General features: G+C 54.0%; 7 protein-coding genes across 7 annotated transcripts; 4 read left to right on the top strand and 3 right to left on the bottom strand.

The window, feature by feature from the left end:
- Positions 1 to 305: 305 nt before the first annotated feature.
- LHS1 (Hsp70 family chaperone LHS1) lies at positions 306 to 3,353 on the bottom strand (the record flags this gene model as incomplete). Its single annotated transcript, XM_083195615.1, has 1 exon — positions 306 to 3,353. One exon carries the CDS (start codon positions 3,351 to 3,353, stop codon positions 306 to 308), a length of 3,048 nt encoding a protein of 1,015 aa, XP_083048631.1.
- A 1,764-nt stretch (positions 3,354 to 5,117) lies between these two features.
- On the bottom strand, positions 5,118 to 6,654 carry ACO1O0_006220 (uncharacterized protein; the record flags this gene model as incomplete). The annotated part of the gene is made up of 4 exons (XM_083195614.1): positions 5,118 to 5,336; positions 5,396 to 5,787; positions 5,840 to 6,432; positions 6,494 to 6,654. The coding sequence occupies 4 exons, from the start codon at positions 6,652 to 6,654 to the stop codon at positions 5,118 to 5,120; spliced, it is 1,365 nt and encodes a 454-aa protein (XP_083048630.1).
- A 955-nt stretch (positions 6,655 to 7,609) lies between these two features.
- On the bottom strand, positions 7,610 to 8,065 carry ACO1O0_006219 (uncharacterized protein; the record flags this gene model as incomplete). Its single annotated transcript, XM_083195613.1, has 4 exons — positions 7,610 to 7,636; positions 7,708 to 7,789; positions 7,880 to 7,911; positions 7,967 to 8,065. 4 exons carry the CDS (start codon positions 8,063 to 8,065, stop codon positions 7,610 to 7,612), a joined length of 240 nt encoding a protein of 79 aa, XP_083048629.1.
- Positions 8,066 to 8,353: 288 nt separating this feature from the next.
- On the top strand, positions 8,354 to 8,982 carry ACO1O0_006218 (tubulin-binding prefolding complex subunit GIM3; the record flags this gene model as incomplete). The annotated part of the gene is made up of 3 exons (XM_083195612.1): positions 8,354 to 8,380; positions 8,437 to 8,696; positions 8,790 to 8,982. The coding sequence occupies 3 exons, from the start codon at positions 8,354 to 8,356 to the stop codon at positions 8,980 to 8,982; spliced, it is 480 nt and encodes a 159-aa protein (XP_083048628.1).
- Positions 8,983 to 9,802: 820 nt separating this feature from the next.
- ACO1O0_006217 (major facilitator superfamily domain-containing protein) lies at positions 9,803 to 11,689 on the top strand (the record flags this gene model as incomplete). The annotated part of the gene is made up of 4 exons (XM_083195611.1): positions 9,803 to 9,860; positions 9,920 to 10,131; positions 10,195 to 10,608; positions 10,673 to 11,689. 4 exons carry the CDS (start codon positions 9,803 to 9,805, stop codon positions 11,687 to 11,689), a joined length of 1,701 nt encoding a protein of 566 aa, XP_083048627.1.
- A 5,160-nt stretch (positions 11,690 to 16,849) lies between these two features.
- On the top strand, positions 16,850 to 19,276 carry MET6 (5-methyltetrahydropteroyltriglutamate-homocysteine S-methyltransferase; the record flags this gene model as incomplete). Its single annotated transcript, XM_083195610.1, has 3 exons — positions 16,850 to 16,922; positions 16,988 to 17,145; positions 17,207 to 19,276. The coding sequence occupies 3 exons, from the start codon at positions 16,850 to 16,852 to the stop codon at positions 19,274 to 19,276; spliced, it is 2,301 nt and encodes a 766-aa protein (XP_083048626.1).
- A 549-nt stretch (positions 19,277 to 19,825) lies between these two features.
- ACO1O0_006215 (uncharacterized protein) lies at positions 19,826 to 21,637 on the top strand (the record flags this gene model as incomplete). Its single annotated transcript, XM_083195609.1, has 2 exons — positions 19,826 to 20,054; positions 20,364 to 21,637. The coding sequence occupies 2 exons, from the start codon at positions 19,826 to 19,828 to the stop codon at positions 21,635 to 21,637; spliced, it is 1,503 nt and encodes a 500-aa protein (XP_083048625.1).
- Between the last annotated feature and the right edge of the window lie 1,185 nt (positions 21,638 to 22,822).

Below are 22,822 nucleotides of genomic sequence, written 5' to 3'. Positions count from 1 at the left end.
CCCCCGTATTCGGCTGTCTACGACGGGGAAGAAGGCATCTTAGGGCACATCGTCCTAGGGCACACGGCATCCGCTCCCCCCGTTTTCGAGGGCCGAGGCTCTGTACTACGTTGTCTATGTGAAACAATCGGCATGGAATCCTGGAAGGAAAACGAATTGTTCGGGACCAAAGGCCCATTGCAGAGTTGAGGCTTAGTAGTTTGGTAACTACTTAGTAGGTAGGGCTGTATCCCTATGTATGTGAACAATGCTACAAAATTTCTTGACGTCTGCATGCTTCTAAACCCGAGTCCGCAATTCCACAATCATAGCTCATCATGCGCAGGCTCTTGCTCCTGCTGACCCTTTTCCTTTTCCTTCTCCGCCTTCTCCCTGGTGATCTGCTCCTCCACTTGCTTCCAGTCTTCCTCTGTCATCTTGTTGATCATCTCCTCAATCTCGTCGGGGCTATAGTTCTTGTTCCCGAACTTGATCGTTTGCTGGGCGGGGTCCGCGCTCGCCGTCTTGCTGCCGCTGCTCTTCTTGTTGTCCTTGTCTGTCTTCTTCTTCTTCTTACCGTCAAAGTTCTTAACGCCCTTCAGCGCGAGGTCCTTGCCGACCATCTCAATCTTCTGCGCCTTCGCGTTGAGATCCTTAGCCAGAAGAACTGGGTCCGCAGTAGCAGACAGCGCTTCTTGCTTGGGCACAATACCCTCCAGCCATTCCTGTGTTGACTTGGCAATCTCCTCAAGCTCCTTCAAATCCTCGCGCTTGTACAGAGGTGGCACTGGCCCACGCTCTTCAAGAACATCCTCCATCGTCTTCTCAGCCGGTGTGTCATCCTCCAGGCCGTCATTTTCTGAGGCCGAAGCTTCGGGCGCCTGCTCAGAAGTACTAGAAGTGGCCTCTGAGGCAGAAGCAGAGGTATGCCACGCCTCATATTCGTCGATCTGCTTCTTTATACCCTCGACGAACGCAGATGTGGATTCCAGTGTCTTCTGGAGCTTAGACAGCAGCTCCGGCCGCTTTTCCGCCTCTTCCTTACGCTTCTGAATGGGAGAGACCATTTCTTGGAGCTCCTTAAGCTTGGCCTTAAGCTCATCCTTCGGAGCGTCCGCGCCATCGTCATAGAGCCACTCGCTAGCTTCACTGGCCTTCTCTGCCAGCTTCTGCCGCTCAGACTCAGTAGAGACGGACACAAAGCCTTCGTCCTCAACAAGGTCTCGGATTTTATAGGTGTAGGCCTCAAGTTGGTTGAGTGCCTCTTCTCTCTGAACTCGCGCCTTGTCAGAAGCAGCAAAGGCCTTGAGCCTGTCCTTGGACTTGGTCAGCTGCGCTTTAGAAAGCTGAGGAGTTCCCAGCTTGGACGTGGAGTAGTCAACGGGAATTGAAATGTGTTCCACCTTCTTAACATCCGCCTTCATTTCTTCCGTAGATCCTGTCTCGCCTTCCGCGGCATCAGCTGCGGCAGACTCAGAGGAGTCGGGGTTGGCAGATGTGGAAGAGGGATCAGCCTTCTCGCTCGAGGTCCCCTCGGGAGAGACAGTTTCTGTCTCAGCCGTTTCGCCCTCTCCCTGTAGAGGCTCCTGGTCCTTCTTCCCAAACCCAAACAGGTTCTTAACACCATCCATCAAACCCTCCTTAGCCTCGGCCTCGCACTCGACGGCGGCCTTGACAATTTGGACCCCTCCATTTTCGCCGTTAAGCTTCGCCGCAACGCGGAAGAAGATGCCGGATTCAACACAAGAGGGGTACTTCTCCTTGACAAACTCCACAGTTGAAGTGAGGTTCTTAGTAGTGAACGACTTGACGTCCTTGTACTCGTCGCCAATCTGCTGGTAGAATGTAGCGGTGAAGTCGCTTTCCTCGGTGAAGGTGTACTCCTTGGTAGGGCCTCCGAGAGGGGAAGTAGGCGTCCAGAGTCGCTGGGTCTGATCCTTGCCATTGCTCCCAGTCCACTTCATGCCAACCGGGTAGGCAGAGCCCTCCGAGATGCGGATCTCCTTGACGCGGAAACTTGGGCTCAGCTCAGCGGCGCGGAAGCCAGCGCCAAAAACCGCAGCTTCATCCGAGTTGACATTCGATCGGAGTTTGTCCGCAGAGCCAACAATCTTCTCCAATGACTTCTGCACAAAGGGTGTACGAGAAGCACCGCCGTGGAGGATGATGGAGTCGAGATCCTGTATCTCGAGCCCCGACATCTTCAGTGCATCCTTGATAGCAGCTCCGACGCGATCACCATGTGCCTCAGCCATAGTCTCGAACTCGGCCCGCGTAATCTTGTACTTGAAGTCGACGTCCTCGTAAAGGCCCTCAAAGCTAGTCTGCGTGTTCTGATTCGCGCTCAAGACGTGGCGAAGTCGCTCGGCCTCCTTCGTGAGCTTAGCCATGGCTCGTCCATGGGCCTTGACGCCCTCGGTGGTAGCAGAGACCTTCTTGGCACCCTTGGACTCGACGAACTGGGCGACCATATCATCGACAATGAGGTTGTTGAGGGTGTCGCCACCAAACGTCCTGTCCCACCCGCTGCCCAACAGCTGGACCTCCTGGATCGTCTTGTTGAACTTGCTGGTGTCCTTGACATTCCGGCTCTGGAATCTAATAACGGAGGCCTTGGTCGAGCCTGCTCCCATATCAAACACCATGTGGTACTCCGGCTTGGATCCCTCGTTGATGTTGGGGAACTGGCGACTGGTGGCGTAGTTCAGGCCAACGGCGAGACCGTCACTGATCATGCTAAGGACCTTGAGGCCGGCCAGCTCCGCGGCGGACTGAACAGCCCGCTTCTCCTCTGTAGTGTAGAAGGGCGGGACAGTCAGGACAATGTTCCGGACAGTCGAGCCGTCGCCAGCTGCCGCCTCAGCATTCTTTTGAACACTCTGGAGCTCCATCGCCAGAAGCTCCTCAACCATCCATGCATCCTCCTCAGCCGAGATTGTATTGCTCTTGAACGCCGCGGTGCCACGAGTGGAGTGGGCCTGGAGCTGCAGGGCAGGATGCCGGGCAGCGTACTCTTGCACCACATAGTCATCGACCGGGAGGCCCAAAAGAGGCTTGAGGTTCGGGTAGACTTCGCCGGGGAATCTTGCGGAGAGTGCAATGGCGTCGGATCCGTAGAGGCGCTCGGGGTACTGTCCATCCTGGACGCCGGCCCTCGAGGGCTTGAAGGCGACCGCTGATGTCTCTTTTCGTCGCGAGTCCTTGGTCAGGACAATATCGAGAGGGATGCCGGGCTTGACGAGCGCGGCTTTGATATATTCGGTTCCCAAGTCAACGCCAAGCACAGCGGATGCGGCGAAGACCTGTGAAGAAAGAAAGAAAATGGCAGCAAGGAGCATCACCAGCGGTGACGCCCTCGTGGAGCTCGACACCATGGGTGGTGGTGGGGTGCGCTCCGTAAAGCGCGGTCAACGACACAGACAGGCTATTAAGTGGTGGAAGAAGTTAGGCAAAGAAATTCAAGTTCAGGTATAACAGAACGTAGAGAGAGGGGGGGAGGGACGGGGAACTGTCATCAGAAAAGGTCCCTGACACCACGCAGAGGTTGATGTGGCCTCAATGGCATTGTGAAGTGTCGAGGGAGCACCAGGTGGGTAGCACCCATGAGCAGTGCTGCTTTTAGACGGGGCCCTGACTCAGACAGCCAACCGAACAGCCATGCAGGCAGGCACCTTACGTACTGATTACCTTAATAATAAGGTATAGATTGCCTCAAAGAATAGAACCCACTCCAAAAAGGCACCTTGTATAATTGTCTCTTCCATACAATAATTAATTACCTAGGTAGGTACCAGAAGACAGTGAACCACAGCATACGGTGGGCGCAGTAGGTATTGTATGTTGTTTCCTTCCCAATGCACCGCTGTTAGCTGCATGTTGAACCAAGCGCCAGTACAAATATATATACTAATATTGAGTAGATGGGAGAGACGCAAAGGAGGAGTCAGGGCTTGTCACAGTGGGTGAAGGTTTGGACAGCAATTCCCCTAGCTAGACACTGGGGCTAGTAGACAAAAGGGGCCCGAAGATGACTTGTATTAATCCTTTAAGGTTCAAAGCTGCCATTGCAAAGATGATGGCTTCATCCAGGTTGGCACCGAGCAAGAAAAGCGGCATGAACGCTATACCTTGTATGGCGGCGCCACACTTGGCGATCAGCTCCGATGGAAGAGGACAACTTGTAAAAATGAAGGGTAGGTCAGCGGGTGACAGAAATACTCGTGAGATATCACACACCCAAGTGGGCAGACTTCGAACTTCCAGATCACATTGAGGATAGGATGACACGTATGACATTCTCCATCAAGCTATGGATTCCTAGCTACTTGTCAAATTCCAAAACAATTTTCATCCCCGCCTCTGAACAACTAATTGGATGCATATTCGGCACTTGACTAACAAGATCGTCTTTTCTGTCACCACCCAGGGCCCCTTACATAAAATGCAAGGCTGAGGGCGATCAAGACACTGTGGCTGGTTGCTGCCACAGCCGCCACCGTACCTGAGTGAGGTAAGTATAAACTTAGTACGGTACCCTGTGCCCACTGGTCAAGCTGAAGTGAAGGAAATTTCACGAGCCCTGACCTATTAGCAATATTCGATATATGAAACGCTGAGTAGAATTTACAGAAGTGTTCCAGAATATATCCATCAGTTTTTGTTTCAAGCACTCGAGTCCTAGGTGTATAAAAACCCCAAGGTAGTGACCAACACTCTCAGTATGTGACACGCAGAGTACTACCTGTTTTCGTTGGGCTTAACTCACTTCTTCACAATTGCAACACGCAGTCAAATCAAGACAGCGGGCGGTTTCCAAGGACGATATTCACATTCTGCCTCGTGTTTACCAGTTGCCCTAGAGGCTGTATCCTTCTAGGACCGTTAGAAACAAGGAAAGAGTATCAAGAAGAATCCGTATCCCTAGACGATCCCTAGCCCTTGACAGAGTGATAAAATGCCCAATCCCAAAATCAGCAATGTGCCCCGCCATGCTATGCCACAGAGTCACCTTAACTCATTTCGCCGAGCCGATTTGTAGCTTGAAACGCCGTAATGACATGGTGTACAGTTCGCCTCAAGGCGATGCGTGAACAGACATACAGAGGGTATAGCCTGCTTGCGATTCGTCGTCAAGTACTCTACGACTCGTCGCTTCGCCGGGGTCCACGGCCAGAGCCTCCCGTGTTACGGTTTCCCCGGCCCCGACCGCGGCCGTCCCCCCTATGGCCACCACGGCCGCGCCAGTCGCCTCGACCACGACCCCGGTGGTTGGTACCCTCACGCTCGTTGCGGCCCCGGTTCCGCTGAACTTGATGGAAGCCATCGTTCGGGTCCGCAGGCGCAGCAGGGGCGGCAGTCTGACACATAGCAGAGTTAGCTACAGCAGGTTGCGAGGGGTGTAACGGGATATCTTTACCTCGGTGGCTTGTTCGGGGTGATCATCAGCCCACGACTGGGTGTTGGCAGCCACCGCCGGCGTGGCGTTCAGCCCGGTCTCGGTCTCCTTAGGATCTCTGGGGACCTGAACCCACTCCTGGGAGAGCGACGTGTCGTTTTGGGGACTGTCCCAGTGGCTCTGAGCCACAGCGTTGGCGGCGTTGTCTGCAACCTGGACATTTTCAATGCTGTCAGTGATAGACTCGACGGTGTGTCCGTTGATCGCGACGGCATCGCCAGTTTCAATCTCAGTCTTCGTAGCGTGGGCAACGGTCGGGTCGGTGGCAACCTCCTTGGGGGCTTCGGGCTCAGCAGCTGCCTCGGCATCATAGGGCGTCTTATATTCCTGGGCAATGGCCTTGACGTGCGAGTCTGTGGCACCTGTTAGTGGGCCTGTCTGAGAGTCTGGGATAGCCGAACATACAAGTCGTCTGTAGCTGCTCACCAGGCACGCTCAGGATCTGGTCAGAGGATCCCTCCACCAGCTTTAGCATGGCGTTGACGGCATTCTCGTCTCCAGTGTAGATGGCCAGCAGGACACCCTCGACCGCCTGACTCTCATCAGACTCGGGATCAGCAGCCTCTTCGCGGCGGTAGGCAGCCAGTCGCAGGAATTGAGAGAGGAGGAGCAGGTTTGCACGCTGGGACTTCTCAAAGCTTGCCTGGGCCTCGGAAACGGCATCTGCCTTGGCCTTCTCTAGGAACCTTTCCCATTCCGCCTTGTCTGCGGCCGCACGTGTTCGGTATTGCTCGTCGACCTTGAGGTACTGGGCGAGTTGCTCTTCAGTTTGAGCGAGCTGGGACTTGAGGGCGGGCTTCTTGAGGATTTGTGCCTTTTGGTCGTTGTTGAGAACCTTGTCGGCGACCAATTGGTCGAGGGACTTGTCGGGGTTTTGGGCAAGGAGGGGATCGGTTTTCGATGCATTGGCCTGGCAAATGTCAGTGCCTTGTGACGCATTGTGCAGCTCGTGTGCAAACGGTGGACTCACAATCTTCTTGTTCAGGTTTCGGATGTTCCTGGAGAAAAAGAAACGTCAGATTTAGTTAAAAAGCATATTCCGACCACCCGTGGCCCTACTTTTGAAGCTCCTTGATGTAGGGGCTCTCGAAGCCATGGTCCTCTCCATTCTTCTCCGGGCCACCAGAGACTGAGCTTGGGGAAGGAGATTCAGTTCGCTCAATGGCCTTGGCGGCCTTCTTCTTGGCGGACTTGGACTGGGGCTGGGTGGTTGAGGCCATGTCGAACGTCAAGAGGAGTGCGGGATGGGAGCTGGCGCTGAGGTCGATCGGTGGCGGTGCCTGAAGTGGCGATACGAGATTGGATGGCGAAGGCGGCGAAATAGGGACTAAAAAAAAATGGCCCAAGCGAGCGGATGAGACGGCGGGTTGAGATAGAATTACAAACGGCGGTGTGATTTGTAAATCTAGGATTGTGAGGATTTGTTTGTTTGCTACAAGGTCCGAATGTGGAGGAGGCGAGGTGAGTAGTGAGTGAGGTCAGGCGGCTCAGGCCGTAATTTTTCTACCAGGGTACGTGCAGGCGCTACAGCCGTCTGCCAGCCCGTCAGTGCCCGTCACACGGCCTTTGCGCTAATCGCTGCCTGAGGGGAAGCGTTGGGAGATTCTAGAATCGGAAAGAAGAAGTTGGATCGATCAGGGGATCAATTGGGTGCCTACGTAGCTACTATTATCATTTTATGCCCAGCTCCCAACTTGGTCTTTTTGCATTGGTTCTACTGTATGCACCTATGTATATATTTCCTGATTCACCGAGAGAGATGAATGCTTGATCAACAGCTTCAAAGGCTTAACTGCGCCACAACAGCGCAAGATGATACGCCAAGCTGGCGTCAGAGTTTCAGGCTCTTATCACCCGAACACGTTGTGACTAGACTCTGTCCAGCCCTATGTCTCAAATTGGTGCTGTTTTGCCAGATCTGGGGGGGCCACTATTCCCCTATAGTACCCGATTCCAACCGTCTCCTTGTGCTGGTTCCCACATCAGAGCGAGGTCTTGAAGTTTGGGACCCAGTGCACCCTGCGTCCAGCCTTGCCACTTGTGCTCAGTAGCCATTGTGGCATTAGCCTATCCGTACTCGCAGTTGAATTTCGGAGGACAAGCCTCACATTGCCGGGTGTCGTTTAGCAATTGGATAATTATGATTGTTGTGCATGCCATCAAGCCCGTCTTCATTCAGCCTTTGAACTTCGCCAAGGTATCCTGCACGCATAGGTCAGGGCCATGTTACTTACTATGTGGGAGTTCGAGACACTCCCAGTTGGTGCACTTACCCGGGTGACTTTCTTGACACTCCTCGCGGCCAGCCCCCTCTCACCGGACTGCTTGGAGTGAATGGCGGCTTCTTTTACTAGCCTGAGATGGCATAAGTATTAGTGAACGTGACATGGGTTCTAGGCAAAAAAAAAAAAACAATGAAAAAAAAACAACGTGATTGTGACGAACGTTTCCATGAAAAGAACATAGTTCAGATAAACCTGGGTATCTGTGAGCACTCGTCTGTTGTTTCTGGTAAGACGCGTCTCGACATACTGCGACGTCGGCATTCTTCTTGATGCTGAGATCAGAATGCGCCTTGATAATCTTCTTGACAGTTGCCTTGGGATAAGGTTTCTTGCCGACGAGCGCCATCTTGAAGTTGGAGGCGATGCTGGATTCTAGGTATTGATTCAGTGACGATGCTAGATGATGATGCCAGCGCGCGTCTTGCACTGTTGACTGAGAGATGGAAAGTGTGGGGGCCAATCGGCAGTCGCCAAGCATCACACCCTCACCAAAACACAGTGTGGTGGACTTCAGGACTGTATAAATACACGGTACCCCACCATACATAGATACCGTCCGTCCAAGCTTGCGAACGACGCATTCTAGCTTTGGTCCAGCTCTCGAACCAGGACGTTGCCACCGCTATTGCTCAACATGGCGGGACTCGTAGGCCGCCGTATGGTATGTAAATTCTGAACACTGGGAGACCCCCCACGCTGACTGACGGTGCGGTGTAGCTCTCGAAAGCGGAAGAGGAAGGCAGCGACGAGGTCGAGGTTCGCCGCGAGGACCAGGACAAGATCAACAAGTTTAGCCGCCTACACCAGCGCGAGCTTGCACTGCAGGAGCAGCTAGAAGTCAAGAGCGTGCGTTGGCCCGTGCCTTTTGTTCTCAAATGGAAATTGTTGCTGACGAGTGCGCGCAAACAGAAGGAAAAAGAGGAACTCGATGACCTGACGACCGAGCTCGAACTTGCCGACGAGGACGAGAAAATCCAGTATGATTTAAATGCTCTTTGCTTTTGAATACCTCCTCGGAATGACGCATATGATTGCTGACGAGATTTTTTTTTCTCTCTTTTCTTTTTCAGATACCGGGTTGGTGATTCGTTTTTCCATTTGCCCCTAGAGCAAGCGCAGCAGATGCTGGAGACCGCCACGACGAGGAGCGAGGAGGAATCTAGCGAGCTGGAGGAGAAGCTGGGGTCGGTTCGAGATGAGATGAAGCAGCTCAAGGTCGAGCTATATGCGAGATTCGGCAAGCAAATCAACCTAGAGACATGAATCTCTATCTATTTTGGCAAACCATAGCCTGCGCTCCTCGATGTGCAACGATGACCACTTTCGACCCAATTTTCAACTCTGGAACAGTCTACTGGCACGCACTGACCATGCTGGAGAAATCCTCACTCGATATCTTGGTGGAATGGTATTCGGAAGGTGGGTACTCCGTAAAGGGCAAGTTTCCTCTTGTCCTCGTCATAAACGGCAAACGCAAACCAGCATCGCAAAAATATCACATCACGTGTTTCAGAGCACCAGCCACCACGACAAAAGAAAGGCTTCCATTTTTGAACACACGAATGATTCGTTGGGAGGAGTCTGGATTCATCTGCCTGATTCATTAAGCCGCTTCACACATGGGGGCCACGGTGCCGGATTCGACATAAGCCAATGGGTTTGCCCAAATACCCGTCGTCTTCAACGGGTGGCCCCTGGAATCCCATCAACGCCACTCCCGAATTACTCATCACAACGTTGTATCCCGGCTGGCAGAGTATCTCGGCTGGCAAGCCATCTTGTGACTTGTACTCGTACTAACAAACGGAGGTATTTTTCACGGCTACGCGGAAATAGGACTCCATGGCGGCATACTCGTATCCAACAACAGGACGGCCCCGGCGGGCCACGGTCACTGTTTGCCTATATAGTGTACTTAGGAAGGACGTGTGGCCGCAATTATTTTCTGCCGCTTCACTCACTAGGTTTCTCTGCTCCAAGTCAAATTTATAGGCCAAAGTATTAGAAGACTTTGTTCAACTCTGTTACCCAACTCGGCCCTCCTCGGGCTCTCTTCGGCCACTGGCCTGGTGATTAGAACACAATGGCGTGGAGCGACACGACGAGTGATACTACGGTCGATGCAGTGGCTTATGACAAACGTACGTCCCAGTTTCGAGGATCAGGATACAGCATTGAGAAATGGCTAACAGTGTCCAAGGCGGTAGGAGCAGGAGCAAGTCGCTCCAAGAGAGTATATGTCCACCAGAGGACATTGATGTCCAATTGCCGGACGAGGAAGAGACGGAAGAGACGGCGGGTCGGGGCATAGGCGCCCTTCACCATATTCGCTCAAGGACCCGGAGCAGGACAGACGAAACTGTCATACGATGGGCTTACAATGACCCCGAGAATCCCTTCAACTGGTCCAATGTAAGTTCCTCTTGACGTTGGTCCTTCCTCTTGGCGGAGCTTCTGATCTGACAGCTTTCGCAGCCCAAGAAGGCCATGGTTGTCTTCACCTGTGGGATGCTCGTCCTTAATTCCACTATGGGGACATCTCTTCCCAGCATGATCGTTCCCCAGCTCACCAAGGACTGGGGTGTCACCTCTCAGGAGCAAAAGGTGCTCCCCATCTCTGTTTTTATGATCGGCTACGTAATCGGGCCCCTGATCTGGGGGCCCCTCAGTGAGCATGTTGGGCGGCGGATGATGCTCATAGTCACATTCGCCATCTTTACTCTCTTCACGATGGCTTGTGCCCTCGCCCCAAACTGGCCCTCCTTGTTGGTGTTTCGGCTGGTCTGTGGAGTTACTGGAAGTGCACCCGTTGCGGTGGTAGCTGGTATCTTGGCGGATGTATACGGCAACCCCAGAGAGAGAGGGAGGGCCTATGCCGTCTTTCAGGCAGTGAGTATATCTGAGCCCTGTTCCTCTGAAGGTGCGGGATACCTGACTGACTCTCCTCCCGCAGACCACGCTTTTTGGCCCCCTTTTTGCCCCCATCGTGTCTGGCTACTGCTCTGACACCCTTGGCTGGCGTTGGTCCTTCTGGATCGCCGTCATCTCGGCCGCCGCCGCCCTTTGGATGGTTCTCTTTATCCCCGAGACATACGGCCCCATCTTGCTCTACCGCCGAGCCAAGAAGATGCGCAAGCAGGATCCACCTTTGCGTGTTATCTCTCCCCGCGATCTCGAGACAACGGACCTCAACCAGCTCCTCACCGTTGTCCTCACCAGGCCCCTCCGCATGCTCTTCTCCGAGCTCATCGTCTCTACCACATGTGCCTACCTCGCCCTCTGCTACGCCATCTTCTACATGTTCTTCCAGGCCTACCCTATTATCTTCCAGCAGCTCTACTCCCTCCCCCCGGGCCTCACCGGCCTGTGTTATCTCCCTATCGGAGGGGGCACCCTTCTCTCCCTCCCTCTCTTCTGGTGCTGGGACGTGGTTCTGGCCCGTGCTACTGCTAGGGGCAGCCCTTGGACCAAGCGCGAGGAGTTCCGCCGCCTGCCCCTCGCCCTCCTCGGCGGCCCCTCCTTCGTCATCGCCCTCTTCTGGCTTGGATGGTCCGCCAAGAGCAGCGTCCCCTTTGTGGCCCCCATGCTCGCCGGTATCCCCTTCGGGTTTGGCTTCATGCTCATCTTCGTACCCCTCCTCAATTACCTCACTGATGCGTATGACATCTATGCCGCCTCTGCCGCCTCTGTCGCATCTATGGCCCGCTCCCTCCTCGCTGTCCTGCTGCCCCTGGCCACTAGCCACATGTTCCAGGACCTTGGCATATCGGGTGCTTGCTCTCTCCTTGGCGGCCTCACCGCCGGCATGTGTCTCATTCCATTCATCTTCATATGGAAGGGACCTAGCATAAGAGAGAGGTCTAAGCTTTGTATTACGCTGCGTGAAAGGAGAGAGGAACTGGCGCGGAGAACTGAGGAGGAGAGGCTTCGTATAGAGAGCCCAGGTCAAAATGAAAAGGAATCGGTCTAAGGGGAAAGCAAAAGCGGCTCTAAAATAGGTGGTCTGTTAATAACGTAATGTATGATGTCTTATTTTAGCAAATTGTCAACTTGGAGATGTAGTCATCCTATTGTGCTTCAGATGTCCCTAGCCTGGTTGGTTGCGTCTAACCACCATCCTAAGTCCTTCTTTATTTACTTTCAGCAACTTTCAACAACTCCTACGACAAACTCGTTTGGCATCGTTGAAAGTAGTGGACATCTTCCGAGCATACCCCAGCTCCTCTGCTAAAATATACTTACGCAAAGAGTCCCTATAGCAACTAAAGCTGTACGTCTTCAAGCCCTCAGCTCATTTTCGTGTAAAGGATGCTAGAGAAAGATACGACATCAGTGGTAAATCCAGGTTTGGCTAGAATTTGACCATCAGCGTTTGTCTCATGATTTGCAATTCTTCTGGCTCTAATAGCTCGAGATGCCAGGGAAGAACCAGTTCAGGTTAAGGACCTTGGCCGGTCTTTACCTTGGCCTATTCCAGGGCCACTTTGGTGAGGAGAAAGCACTTGTTCACTTGCAGCTGACAAGCGAAACTTCTGGGGTTTCCTCTCGTCCTTGTACTTAGAGTTGGGGTTGGTGTTGAGTGGAACTAGAGCTTCGGTAGTTGGCGTCAGATGGCTTTTCAGTCTTGGCATATGGCTTTGAGCCCTAGATCCCCATGAAGATTCTATTACAGCAGCTGTATAGTTGCGGTACTGTTTAGCTCTGGAACGGGGGTCGTGGGCAACCGAGTTGGAAGATGATTGATGCTTTTGGGCTATCTTCAATGAGGCCACAAAGCTCTGACGAGAAGAAAGTGCCTCAGATCTTCTATTTGAAATTTCTGCAATTTGTTCAGGCTCAAGAAGATGACCTATCCCAGGTGGGAGGACTCCTAACTCAGTATATTCGACGTCGCCCGCCAGTACCAAGTTTGGATGTTGTCGGCCGAAAATCTTTTCCTTGGCGTCATCAAAATTCCCCTTCACGGTAAATAGCTTGACCATTCCGACCTTGAAGGCTCGCCCTAGCCTTCCGGGTAATGAGGCTGATCGTGGACTAAGCCAGTGTGTGCCCATTGAGGCAGGCTTGTTGGTTACCCACTGGAACTGGCCGTCCGAGGACACAGATCGAATAGCAAAATCTTTCGAGATTACATTGTCATTAGCCGATGCTTGGGCGTTTCTTGATTCTCGAGTGTGAGCAGGATATCGGGCCCAAGATTTGGGGGGCATTGCGAGCTTTCTAGGTTGTTTTGGCAACCTCTGACTAAAACCTGTATCTTTACAGCAAGTTGGTGCGGCTAACGGTAAATAAGACAATCGGGGACCCTCTTGTGAGTAAGAGGATGTATCGTGGGACCTATGCGTTGATCCATTTGGGTTCAAGTGGATTTGTGTGTGCGAGGGAGTTGCTTGGCCGCTCGGCCGGGGCGAAAGCCTCGATCGATCTGAGCTCCGTGCCCCAGAGTGTAGAGAACTTCCTTTTCGTTGCTCAGCCTCGAGTCTTATTGCCCTTTGCCACAGTTCTGCGGCACTCTCCTGCTGTGCAGGTTGTTGGTAGACCCTTCCATGCGATGGGCGTAAGTTAGATCCGAGTTGGGCATCTGACGCCCATGTCGGAGTCTGGTCAGTGTCTCGACTTTTTTCCTCAGCTCGGAAGGAAGAAGACAAATCACCAACTCCGTCTTGAGATTCAGAGTGAATTTCTGAAGTGGCATTTGTTCTTCCAGGTAGTGTAACCAGAATCTTGGGTACCAATGGCTTCATCCTTTTCTCAACCTCACGTGAGTCACCAAATTCTTCCTTGAACCGGCTTTCTAATGGGGATGGTAGCTTTTGGCGAGACAGTATGTCCCGGAATCGGTTTTCTATGGTTGCCAGCTCTACCTCCCTCCGTCGGAAACTTGTGGTTTCGGATGGAGAATGAGAGAGGTCATCTTGACTGGGCTGAATATGCTCAGCATCTCCGACTGACCCGTCATCATGGGCAGTGGCATATGAGCTTTGACTCTCTGATCCATCTATTCCGCACAATATTGAGGAATTCGAAAGCCCTGAAGTTGTTAGTGCATCTTCAAAACATTTTGACCCTGAACCTACATGGAAAGGTGGACAATCGAAGACTATCAATGTCTTGATCTTCTAGTTGATGAATGTTTGACTGAGGGTGAGCCGGGCTTGGCAAAGCATGATTAAACGATTCACTGTCGACAGAATCAATAAACGCCATAGCAGCTGCGTAATTTCGCGCCAGCTGCTTTGAAGATGACTCCGAGACGACGCTTTCCTTATCCCACCCAGAACCAGGGTAATCTTGGGGCTGTTCCCATCGAATGGAGCTTGCTGATACCCGCGAAGAGAGATGTACCACGCTTTTTTGATGATTCCCAGAATATGGGTTTCGTTGAGTCGGCCCTACCGAACCACTAACCACGCCCAGCCGATTTGATTTGGATGTGTGTTCCGAAACGGCTGCGTTTTCCATGGTAGTTTTCCCTGGCCGAAGCTCCTCCCATGTTTGTACTCGCTGGGCCTCGAGCCAAATACCGAGTGTCGACTGGTTATCATCACATTGAGTTGCGAAGGAGGCTTGGCCTTGCGAAGCTGGTAGTTGCGGCGAGGTTGATAGGGGTAACGCCGATGCTTTAACATCCTTAAAGTGACGAGAAGTGTCTTCATTTTCAACGTTCTCTGACTGGGGTACAATAAATTCCACATGGTCACGGGGTCTGCCTCTAAGAAGGGACAGCTTTGTAGGAGCAGAGACTTGCCGGACAACTCCTAAGGGCTTACGAATAGCGTTGTCGGTACCGCAGTTGGCCCTCAACTCGTTCAATATCATCTTATGTCGAAGTCTCCTCATCTTGGCCCTCGGGTGAATGCTTTCTTGGCTGATCCCAATGGTGACGGAGGGTTGGTGCTTCGAGGCGCTCTGGCTAGATAAGTTTCGGGCCAATCCTATTCTTACCGCTGAGAGGGCTGTACTTGCTTGCCCCCCCAGGCGAGATTCGATGCCTGGGCCATTGGAATCGTTGACCACTAGCTCATTGGTCTCAAGAGGGTTGCCGCAAGGGATCTCCGGTGGTCTTGACCGGATATCGTCACACTCGCTGGTGAGCTGATTGGGAAAAGACGCCGACTTCCGATCACGATGAGAATTGCAGCAGCAGAAAACAGACATGGTTGTTTGGGGTTTGAAGGTTGAGAAATGAATCATTTCATGAGAAGAGGATCGGCTTCGGTATGAAACCCAAAGCCGCATCGTCTGGGTCGATGGCAGAGTTCAGACAAGAGGTGGGCGAAGAAGAAAGGGCATCTAAGCTTCCATGTTTTAAAAAAAAAGAGACGGCAATTCGGAGAGAAGAGGCCTTGGCCAGGAGATTCCTTCCTGCTCTCTGACATGGAAGCTGTCAACTTCCATGCTTCTTGTTCGCCCCATAGAACTGTGGAAGGCACGGGATTTAATAGCTACCTAAGTACTTTACCAATGCTTACCTCTGCTACTAGGACCTTCCATACATTGCCTGCCCGTGGAGGGAGAAGCGACGCTTTCAGGTACTAAAGAAGTAACTCGTAGTTGTCTGCATTGATAGTATTGTACGTACCTCAATGCACGCAGCTATGCAGGCGAAGGAAGACCGATCCCACCCCGCATTCAGGTCCGAATACGCATTTTCATCGGGAACAAAATACAAACTGAGGACGGTCTCCGCGATTAATCGCAAAAGGAAGACGGCTCGGGTACGGAGTACCTATCGTAGCATCATAAGGTAAAGACCCACCGCGCGGATAGCAATTCGCCGTTCAGCGCTGTGGTCGCCGAGCTGGTTGTAGGAAGGGGATTCGAACCCAAAGGAGCCCTCTTGGAAAGGAGCAAAAGACCATCGATGTCTTAGTTTCGCGATGCTGTTCGGGGGACCTGTGGACTCGAGAGCGGCTCGATTATTAATGAATTGGGCGATCTTGGTTGAGAACAGGTGTGATGCAAGTGTCTTGTTCCTGGCCACAGAACCCCCACAGGTGGCGGACCAACGACGCCGAGATAGGTACCTAGCTCCTTCTCGTACTCGTAATACACAGTAGCACCCCACTGCTCTAGCCTTGATTGTATCATCTGTATCTATGAGGATTGACAGTGTGGCACAGGGTCCGGGTCCACAGGAGAAGAGATGGCGCAATGCCGGCGATGATGGGCTGTTTCCCAACGTTAGCCGACGCCGACGCATCTCAAGACGCTAAAGCCACAGCAACGGACAGTGTTGATGTTACTAGTGTCGATACCATGCCGCGTGTTGCTAACCGCAAACTACCAAGGTACTAGCCATTGACCGAAGTCGGAGAAGCCCGGGGCAGCTACCAGACAGCCAGACAACAGTCAACCAGTCAACCAGCCGTCAGTGCTGAACCTGGTGTGACAACCAAGCCATTCCAAAACATTACAACTCGCAGCTGGTTCGCGGCTTGAGGCGCAAGAAACAGGATCTCCGCCGCATCGTACGCCAGTTAACTCTTTCGTACATAGACTGTAGCTACTAGTAGTGCACGTAGAGAAAGGGATGGACATCAATGGTTGAGCTCTTGCATTCAAGGTGGAGCGAGAGGCGAGAGTGTGGGCTGGTGGCACTGGTGCAAGTGAGTAAGTGAGGTGCTACCGTGCTTGTGAAAATTACCCCTCCCCCGCTTCCAGGGGCCCAGTGCGCCTTTTCTTGCACGGTTGCATGATTGTCATGGTTGCATGGTTGGGCGGCTGGGCGGCTGGGCGGCTGGCGGCCTGAACCAATGTTGCGCCGAGACCGTCCCTCACCTGCCCAGAGTATTTCACCCCGCTGCCATCACCACCCATCTCGTTCCTTTCCCTTCTCTCTTCTTTCTGTCAAAACTCTGCTACCCTTTGTCAATTGGGTACATTTTCTTCTTCTTCATCTTCTCCCAGGTTCCTGTGTGAAAACCATCAGGACCGTTTCTCCCAGTTCTCATGTGAGTCTACCCAGCTACCTACCTACCCTGATAGCTACCGACCTATCACCTGACTTCCCCGCATCACCCTAAAGTTTCAACGCCTCCTCAAGTCAAATCTCATGGCCACAAAATTCTAACCTCACTCAGCTTCCTCCACTGCTTTCCCCCCCAGAGCATCTGGAATACCCGGCAAGATGGTTCAGTCCGCCATTCTCGGTTTCCCTCGCATGGGAGTCAACCGTGACCTGAAGAAGGCTACGGAGGCTTGTGAGCAGCCCCCTCCGCATGACCCCCTGTCTGAGTCAGTCCACAAGCTAACACCAATGTCACAGACTGGGGCGGCAAGATCTCCCAGGCCGATCTCCTCGCCGAGGCCAAGCGTCTCCGCCTTGCCCATTGGAAGATCCAGAAGGATGCTGGTGTCGACAGCATCCCCAGCGGTGACTTCGCCCTGTACGACCACATCCTGAACCACATCCAGGACTTCGGCGTACGCTCTCCCGTACCCCCATGTTATCTTAAGATCTTGACTGACGTGGCAACTTTGACAGGCTGTTCCGGAGCGGTACACCAAGGATGGCCTTGACACCATCGACCAGTACTTCGCCATGGGCCGTGGCCACCAGAAGGACGGCATCGACGTCCCTAGTCTGGAGATGGTCAAGTGGTTTGACTCCAACTACCACTACGTCAAGCCTACCCTCCAGAACAACCAGACCTTCAAGCTGGCTGAGACCCCCAAGGTCGTCGCCGACTTCAACGAGGCCAAGGAGGCCGGCATCAAGACCCGCCCCGTCATTGTTGGCCCCGTGAGCTTCCTCCACCTCGGCAAGGCCGACCGTGACCAGACTGTCGACCCCATCGACCTTCTCGACAGCCTCCTGCCCATCTATGAGCAGCTGCTTGTCAAGCTCAAGGAGGCTGGCGCCGACACCGTCCAGATTGACGAGCCTATCCTGGTCTTTGACCTGCCCGCCAAGAGCAAGGCTGCCTTCAAGCCTGCTTACGAGAAGTTTGCCAGCCTTGGTGACAAGATTCCCAAGCTGGTCTTCAGCACCTACTTCGGTGACATCGTCCACAACCTCGAGGCCCTCCCTAAGAGTGTCCACGGTGTCCACATTGACCTCGTCCGCAACCCCGAGCAGCTGGACGCTGTTGCTGGTGCCCTTGGCCCCAACACCGTCCTCTCCGCCGGTGTCGTCGACGGCCGCAACATCTGGAAGACCAACTTCAAGCGTGCCATCGAGACCGTCGAGACCGCCGTCCAGAAGCTCGGCAAGGACCGTGTCATTGTTGCCACTTCCAGCTCCCTCCTCCACACCCCCCACACTCTGGCCAGCGAGAAGAAGCTGGACCCTGAGATCGCTGACTGGTTCTCTTTCGCCTCCGAGAAGGCCGTCGAGGTTGCCATCATCGCGAAGGCTGTGACCGAGGGCCCCGCCGCTGTCCGCGAGCAGCTCGAGGCCAATGCCAAGTCTATGCACGCCCGTGCCACCTCTAGCCGTACCAACGACCCCAAGGTTAAGGACCGCCAGTCCAAGGTCACCGAGCAGGATTACAAGCGCAAGTCCGAGTTCCCCACCCGCATTGCCCAGCAGCAGGCCAAGCTTAAGCTGCCTCTCTTCCCCACCACCACCATTGGTTCCTTCCCCCAGACCAAGGAGATCCGTCTCCAGCGCAACAAGCTCACCAAGGGCGAGATCACCACCGCCGACTACGACAGCTTCATTGAGAAGGAGATTGCTGAGAACGTCAAGATCCAGGAGGAGCTTGACCTGGATGTCTTCGTCCACGGCGAGCCCGAGCGTAACGACATGGTCCAGTTCTTCGGCGAGCGCCTGGATGGCTATGCCTTCACCACCCACGCCTGGGTCCAGAGCTACGGCTCCCGCTGCGTCCGGCCCCCTATCATTGTCGGTGACATCTCTCGTCCCGCTCCCATGACTGTCAAGGAGTCCAAGTACGCCGTGTCCGTCTCCAGCAGGCCCATGAAGGGTATGCTGACTGGCCCCGTCACCTGCCTGCGGTGGTCTTTCCCCCGTGACGATGTTCACCAGTCCGTCCAGGCTGAGCAGCTTGGTCTTGCTCTCCGTGACGAGGTCGTCGACCTTGAGGCTGCTGGCGTCAGTGTCATCCAGGTCGATGAGCCTGCTCTGCGTGAGGGTCTGCCCCTCCGCGCTGGCGAGGAGCGCACCAAGTACCTCGACTGGGCCGTCAAGGCTTTCCGTCTTAGCACGACTGGCGTCGAGGACTCCACCCAGATCCACTCTCACTTCTGCTACTCCGAGTTCCAGGACTTCTTCCACGCCATCGCTGCCCTCGATGCTGACGTCCTGTCCATTGAGAACAGCAAGTCTGATGCCAAGCTGCTGAAGGTCTTCGTCGATGAGGCCTACCCCCGCCAAATCGGCCCTGGTGTCTACGATATCCACTCCCCTCGTGTCCCCAGCGAGCAGGAGATGAAGGACCGCATTGCTGAGGAGCTCCAGTACCTCAAGCCTGACCAGCTTTGGATCGACCCTGACTGCGGTCTCAAGACCCGCGGCTGGAAGGAGACCAAGGAGGCTCTCACCAACATGGTCAACGCCGCCAAGTACTACCGTGCCCAGTACGCCAAATAAATGCACACAATCATGACAGGGGACGAATCAGAGAGCGAAGATTGTGACAATTAGTGTGCTATTTGACAAAGCTGCCATATAAGGCGGCTACGATTTCAACATCGGCGTTTTGGGCCAGGTAGGGGATCAAATATTTACTGCATGCCAAAAGTTTAGCCTGAAGGTCGGGGAATTGGGATACGGTGACGAATTGGGCTAGCATTCAACATAGATGAATAATGAACGAACACTTTGAAAGTTGAACATAATACAGTCGGTGACTAGTTCTGGTCTTCTAGTTGAGATTGCGTGACATGTACGGATAGACATGGAGTGTTGGTGGTGGTGTTTTCATTGCTCCAGTGAACTTCCAAGTTTTGGAAGATACGTACCAGGCTCCTGCCTACTGGTAGGTAGGTACTACGTACGTGGAGAAATAAAGAGGTCACGTGCTGCCGCGTTAGACATCCCTGCCCCACGTAGGACACCGCGTTTCAACTTGACCGGATCCCAATCAACCTCCCGGCATAGATTCACTGATGCGCCCTCAGGCGAGTCGGCGTTTTCATCATGGCGCGGGCCGTCATCGCCGACTCAGATGACGAGGAAGATCTCCGGTATTCACCGCCGTCTCAGAGCCCCACGAAGCCCAACGCCCTCGTTACGCGGTCCTCAGACCTTGCAAATCACTCCACGTCCACGGATCCCGCCTTCTTCCAATGTGTTTTTGATGAGCAGAGTGAGGCAGTGCGCCAGCAACAGACCGGAGAACTTCACCCGGAGTCTCAGTACCAGGATCGTGAATCTAGAGCTGGCTCGGCGCCGCCGCCAGCAGAGGCAGATGGATATGGGCCCTCCTCGCTTATGTCTACGGATCCCCTTCATGGAAGGGAAGTTGATGTAAATGGCCAAGTTCCAGCAACCAAAAGCAGGACTACACCCCCCAAACAAGCTCTGGCGACAGCAGATGATCCTTGGGAGATCCCTAGCAGTCTGGAAGAGGCGCGGGATACAGCTACATTGCAACGGAAATCACAAGAGAGAAAATGCGATGGTAAATCGAGATCGAAGCAGAGGAAATCTCGCTCGTCGCCGCATCGGGTTTTAGAAAGCCCGAGTGGCAATGACGGGCACGATCGTGGGAGTAGGAAGAGGAGGAGAATCAGCGCTGGGCAGTCTCCGACGCAAGAGGCTGAGGAGGATATTGACCTGATTAGGTTACCATCAACTCAGAGGATGGACAAGGACTTTCAAGCACCTACGCCTTCAACAATGCCCCCTCCCACACTACCAATCACCAGATCATCATTCGCTGTTGCCACAACAAAGGCCCCAGGCGGCAGCAAAAGACAAGAACACCAGGGTTTAATGATGGGATCGGATGAAGAGCCAAGCCAAGACCAGGGGCCCTCCCGACCGGCACCCGGTGCTGCTGCAATCACACGGTCAAGCGGATCCGCGACCAACATCAACACTCCGCGAAGCGATCTACCATCCTCCCGGAATCTAGATATGGATCTCGGGCAGCACTACCAGGATACTGCGGAAGGGCTAGAAAGCAAAAACCCCCCTAGACATTGGAATTCGTCCCCTGACGAAATAGCAGCAGTTGGACCAACAAAGTCCGATTTGGGAGCAGCGAAGCGGATGTCAAAGGACAGCCGTACGACTGTCCAGGTCACAGCCGAAGCGGCAAGCGAGCCAAAGACGAGACGCACTCCTGCAGATACACATAAAAGGGATGACGAAGGAGAGGACTCGGATTTTGTGGAGCGGCCCGTCAAACCCAAGAAGCAAAGGGGACGGCCGAGGAAGAGCGCCCGAGCCGCAGAAGCCTCGCGGGTCACAAGTCCAGCGCCTTCATCACAAGCTGCAGGTGGACGATCGACGGTAAAGCCCAAAAAGAAACGTGGGCGGCCGAGAAAGGAGGTTCAACAACCGGCGGCGGTTCGACAGAGTTCCGCCGGCCCGGACGGTGATACGCGCGATGCAGCAATCAGCGATCAAGCCATCAAGAAAGAAGGTGGTGCTGTTCAAGAGGAGAAGCATGCCACCCACAACCAGGATGAGCCGACAGATGCGGATGAGACACGTTTCGCGACAACACTGGGCGCCGACGAACATCCCATAGCCGACACACTGGCCAAGAACAGGAAGCAGGAAAAGGCTGGCCCGCCTGCCAAGCCCACATCTGATGAGATGGAGGTTTCGAAAAGTATATCGAAGACGGACACGTCTGAGGAGGGAAGAGAGGGGAAGGCCGCGGCAGCCAAGCTGGTTGGATCCCTGCCGGGGCTATCGACGGCCAGCAGACCTCTGTATCGGGTCGGGTTGAGCAAAAGATCGAGAATTGCCCCGCTGCTGAAGTCGGTGCGCAAATGAATGAAAGGGGATGCGATGGACTGCAGCAGTCGGTGAAGAGAACCCCTGTTGGTCCTCGCTACAGAGAATAAAGAATCTTTGGATATGACGCCAGAACGAATCCACCAGCAAGCGCTTCCACACGCCGCAAGGGAAAACAGCGACAGTCTGGCCTTGCCTGGTTTTTGCCTTGCATGACTCCTATGGCACTGCATCAACAAAGACATCAAGGCATCATGATACGTAGTATGTATGATCAGCTCTGCTCCTTCAGTAGATTTTTTTGGGAGGGGGCGAGTTTTGCTTGGACCGCTCTGGCATTGGCAACGGCACGACTACGATGTTGCCGCGCTCCCACAGGATGTCCCAAGAGGGCGAGGATGGGCTCGGAGCTTACTTGCCAAGCCCGGTGTGGTCTTGTCCTACATAAGGCTCATGCCGGGGCAAGGAAGGCAAAGAGGCATGGGCGGTTACAACGGGTGGCTCACGAGGGCATAGAAGGCGACAACAAGAGTGACAGCGGTGGTTGATCTCCCAGCTGGTGGACCCGAGATGGGAACTGGCCTTGCGGGATGGAACGATGGGTGGCCTTCTATTTGATAACAGACCATGGCGTCAACACATTCGCCCCGCCCCGTGACCTTAGCGAGGTCGTTAGTCGGCGGGCCGTGGTGGTCGCACAGAAGGCTGAGTCGCTGAGTCGCTGAGTCGCCGAGTCGCCGAGTCGCTGACAGGCAGGCAGTCGGTCGGGTGTTCGGGTAGTACTAATAGGGAGAGGTAATACGGAGTAGTCGGTGCGCGAACAACGAAGCCTGGCTGGCACGCCAAGATATCTCGAGATGTCCGGCCCCATGGGCCGTGGGATACTAGTATACTTACATGATGAATGACACGACATACAGAGCCCGTACATATGTCAGATGGCGCGGGTGTTGGATGCTGGGTGGCGCTGCGCGTATCGCCCTGGGGGCCTACTGGTATACAACCTAGTTACTACCACCACAGTGCCTGGCCCTGACGCGGGCCCTGACGCATGGACCTGGGAGGCCCTGACGACATGGCGTACCCGCCAGAGTGGCTGCTTGGCTGCTTGGCTGGCCGGGCAGACAGCGCCATGCAGCGGTGGTTGCTGCACGAAGCGAGGTGGTGGTGCACCTGGTATTATGGGTATTGACACATGGTACCTACAGTGGGTGGTGGTGCGGT

This window comes from Amphichorda felina, assembly GCF_050947745.1.
Source record: "Amphichorda felina strain 45539 chromosome Unknown scaffold_6, whole genome shotgun sequence".
Lineage (NCBI taxonomy): Eukaryota > Fungi > Ascomycota > Sordariomycetes > Hypocreales > Bionectriaceae > Amphichorda > Amphichorda felina.
The sequence above is the reverse complement of the archived record's forward strand: the minus strand, read 5'-3'. Positions and strand labels throughout refer to the sequence as shown.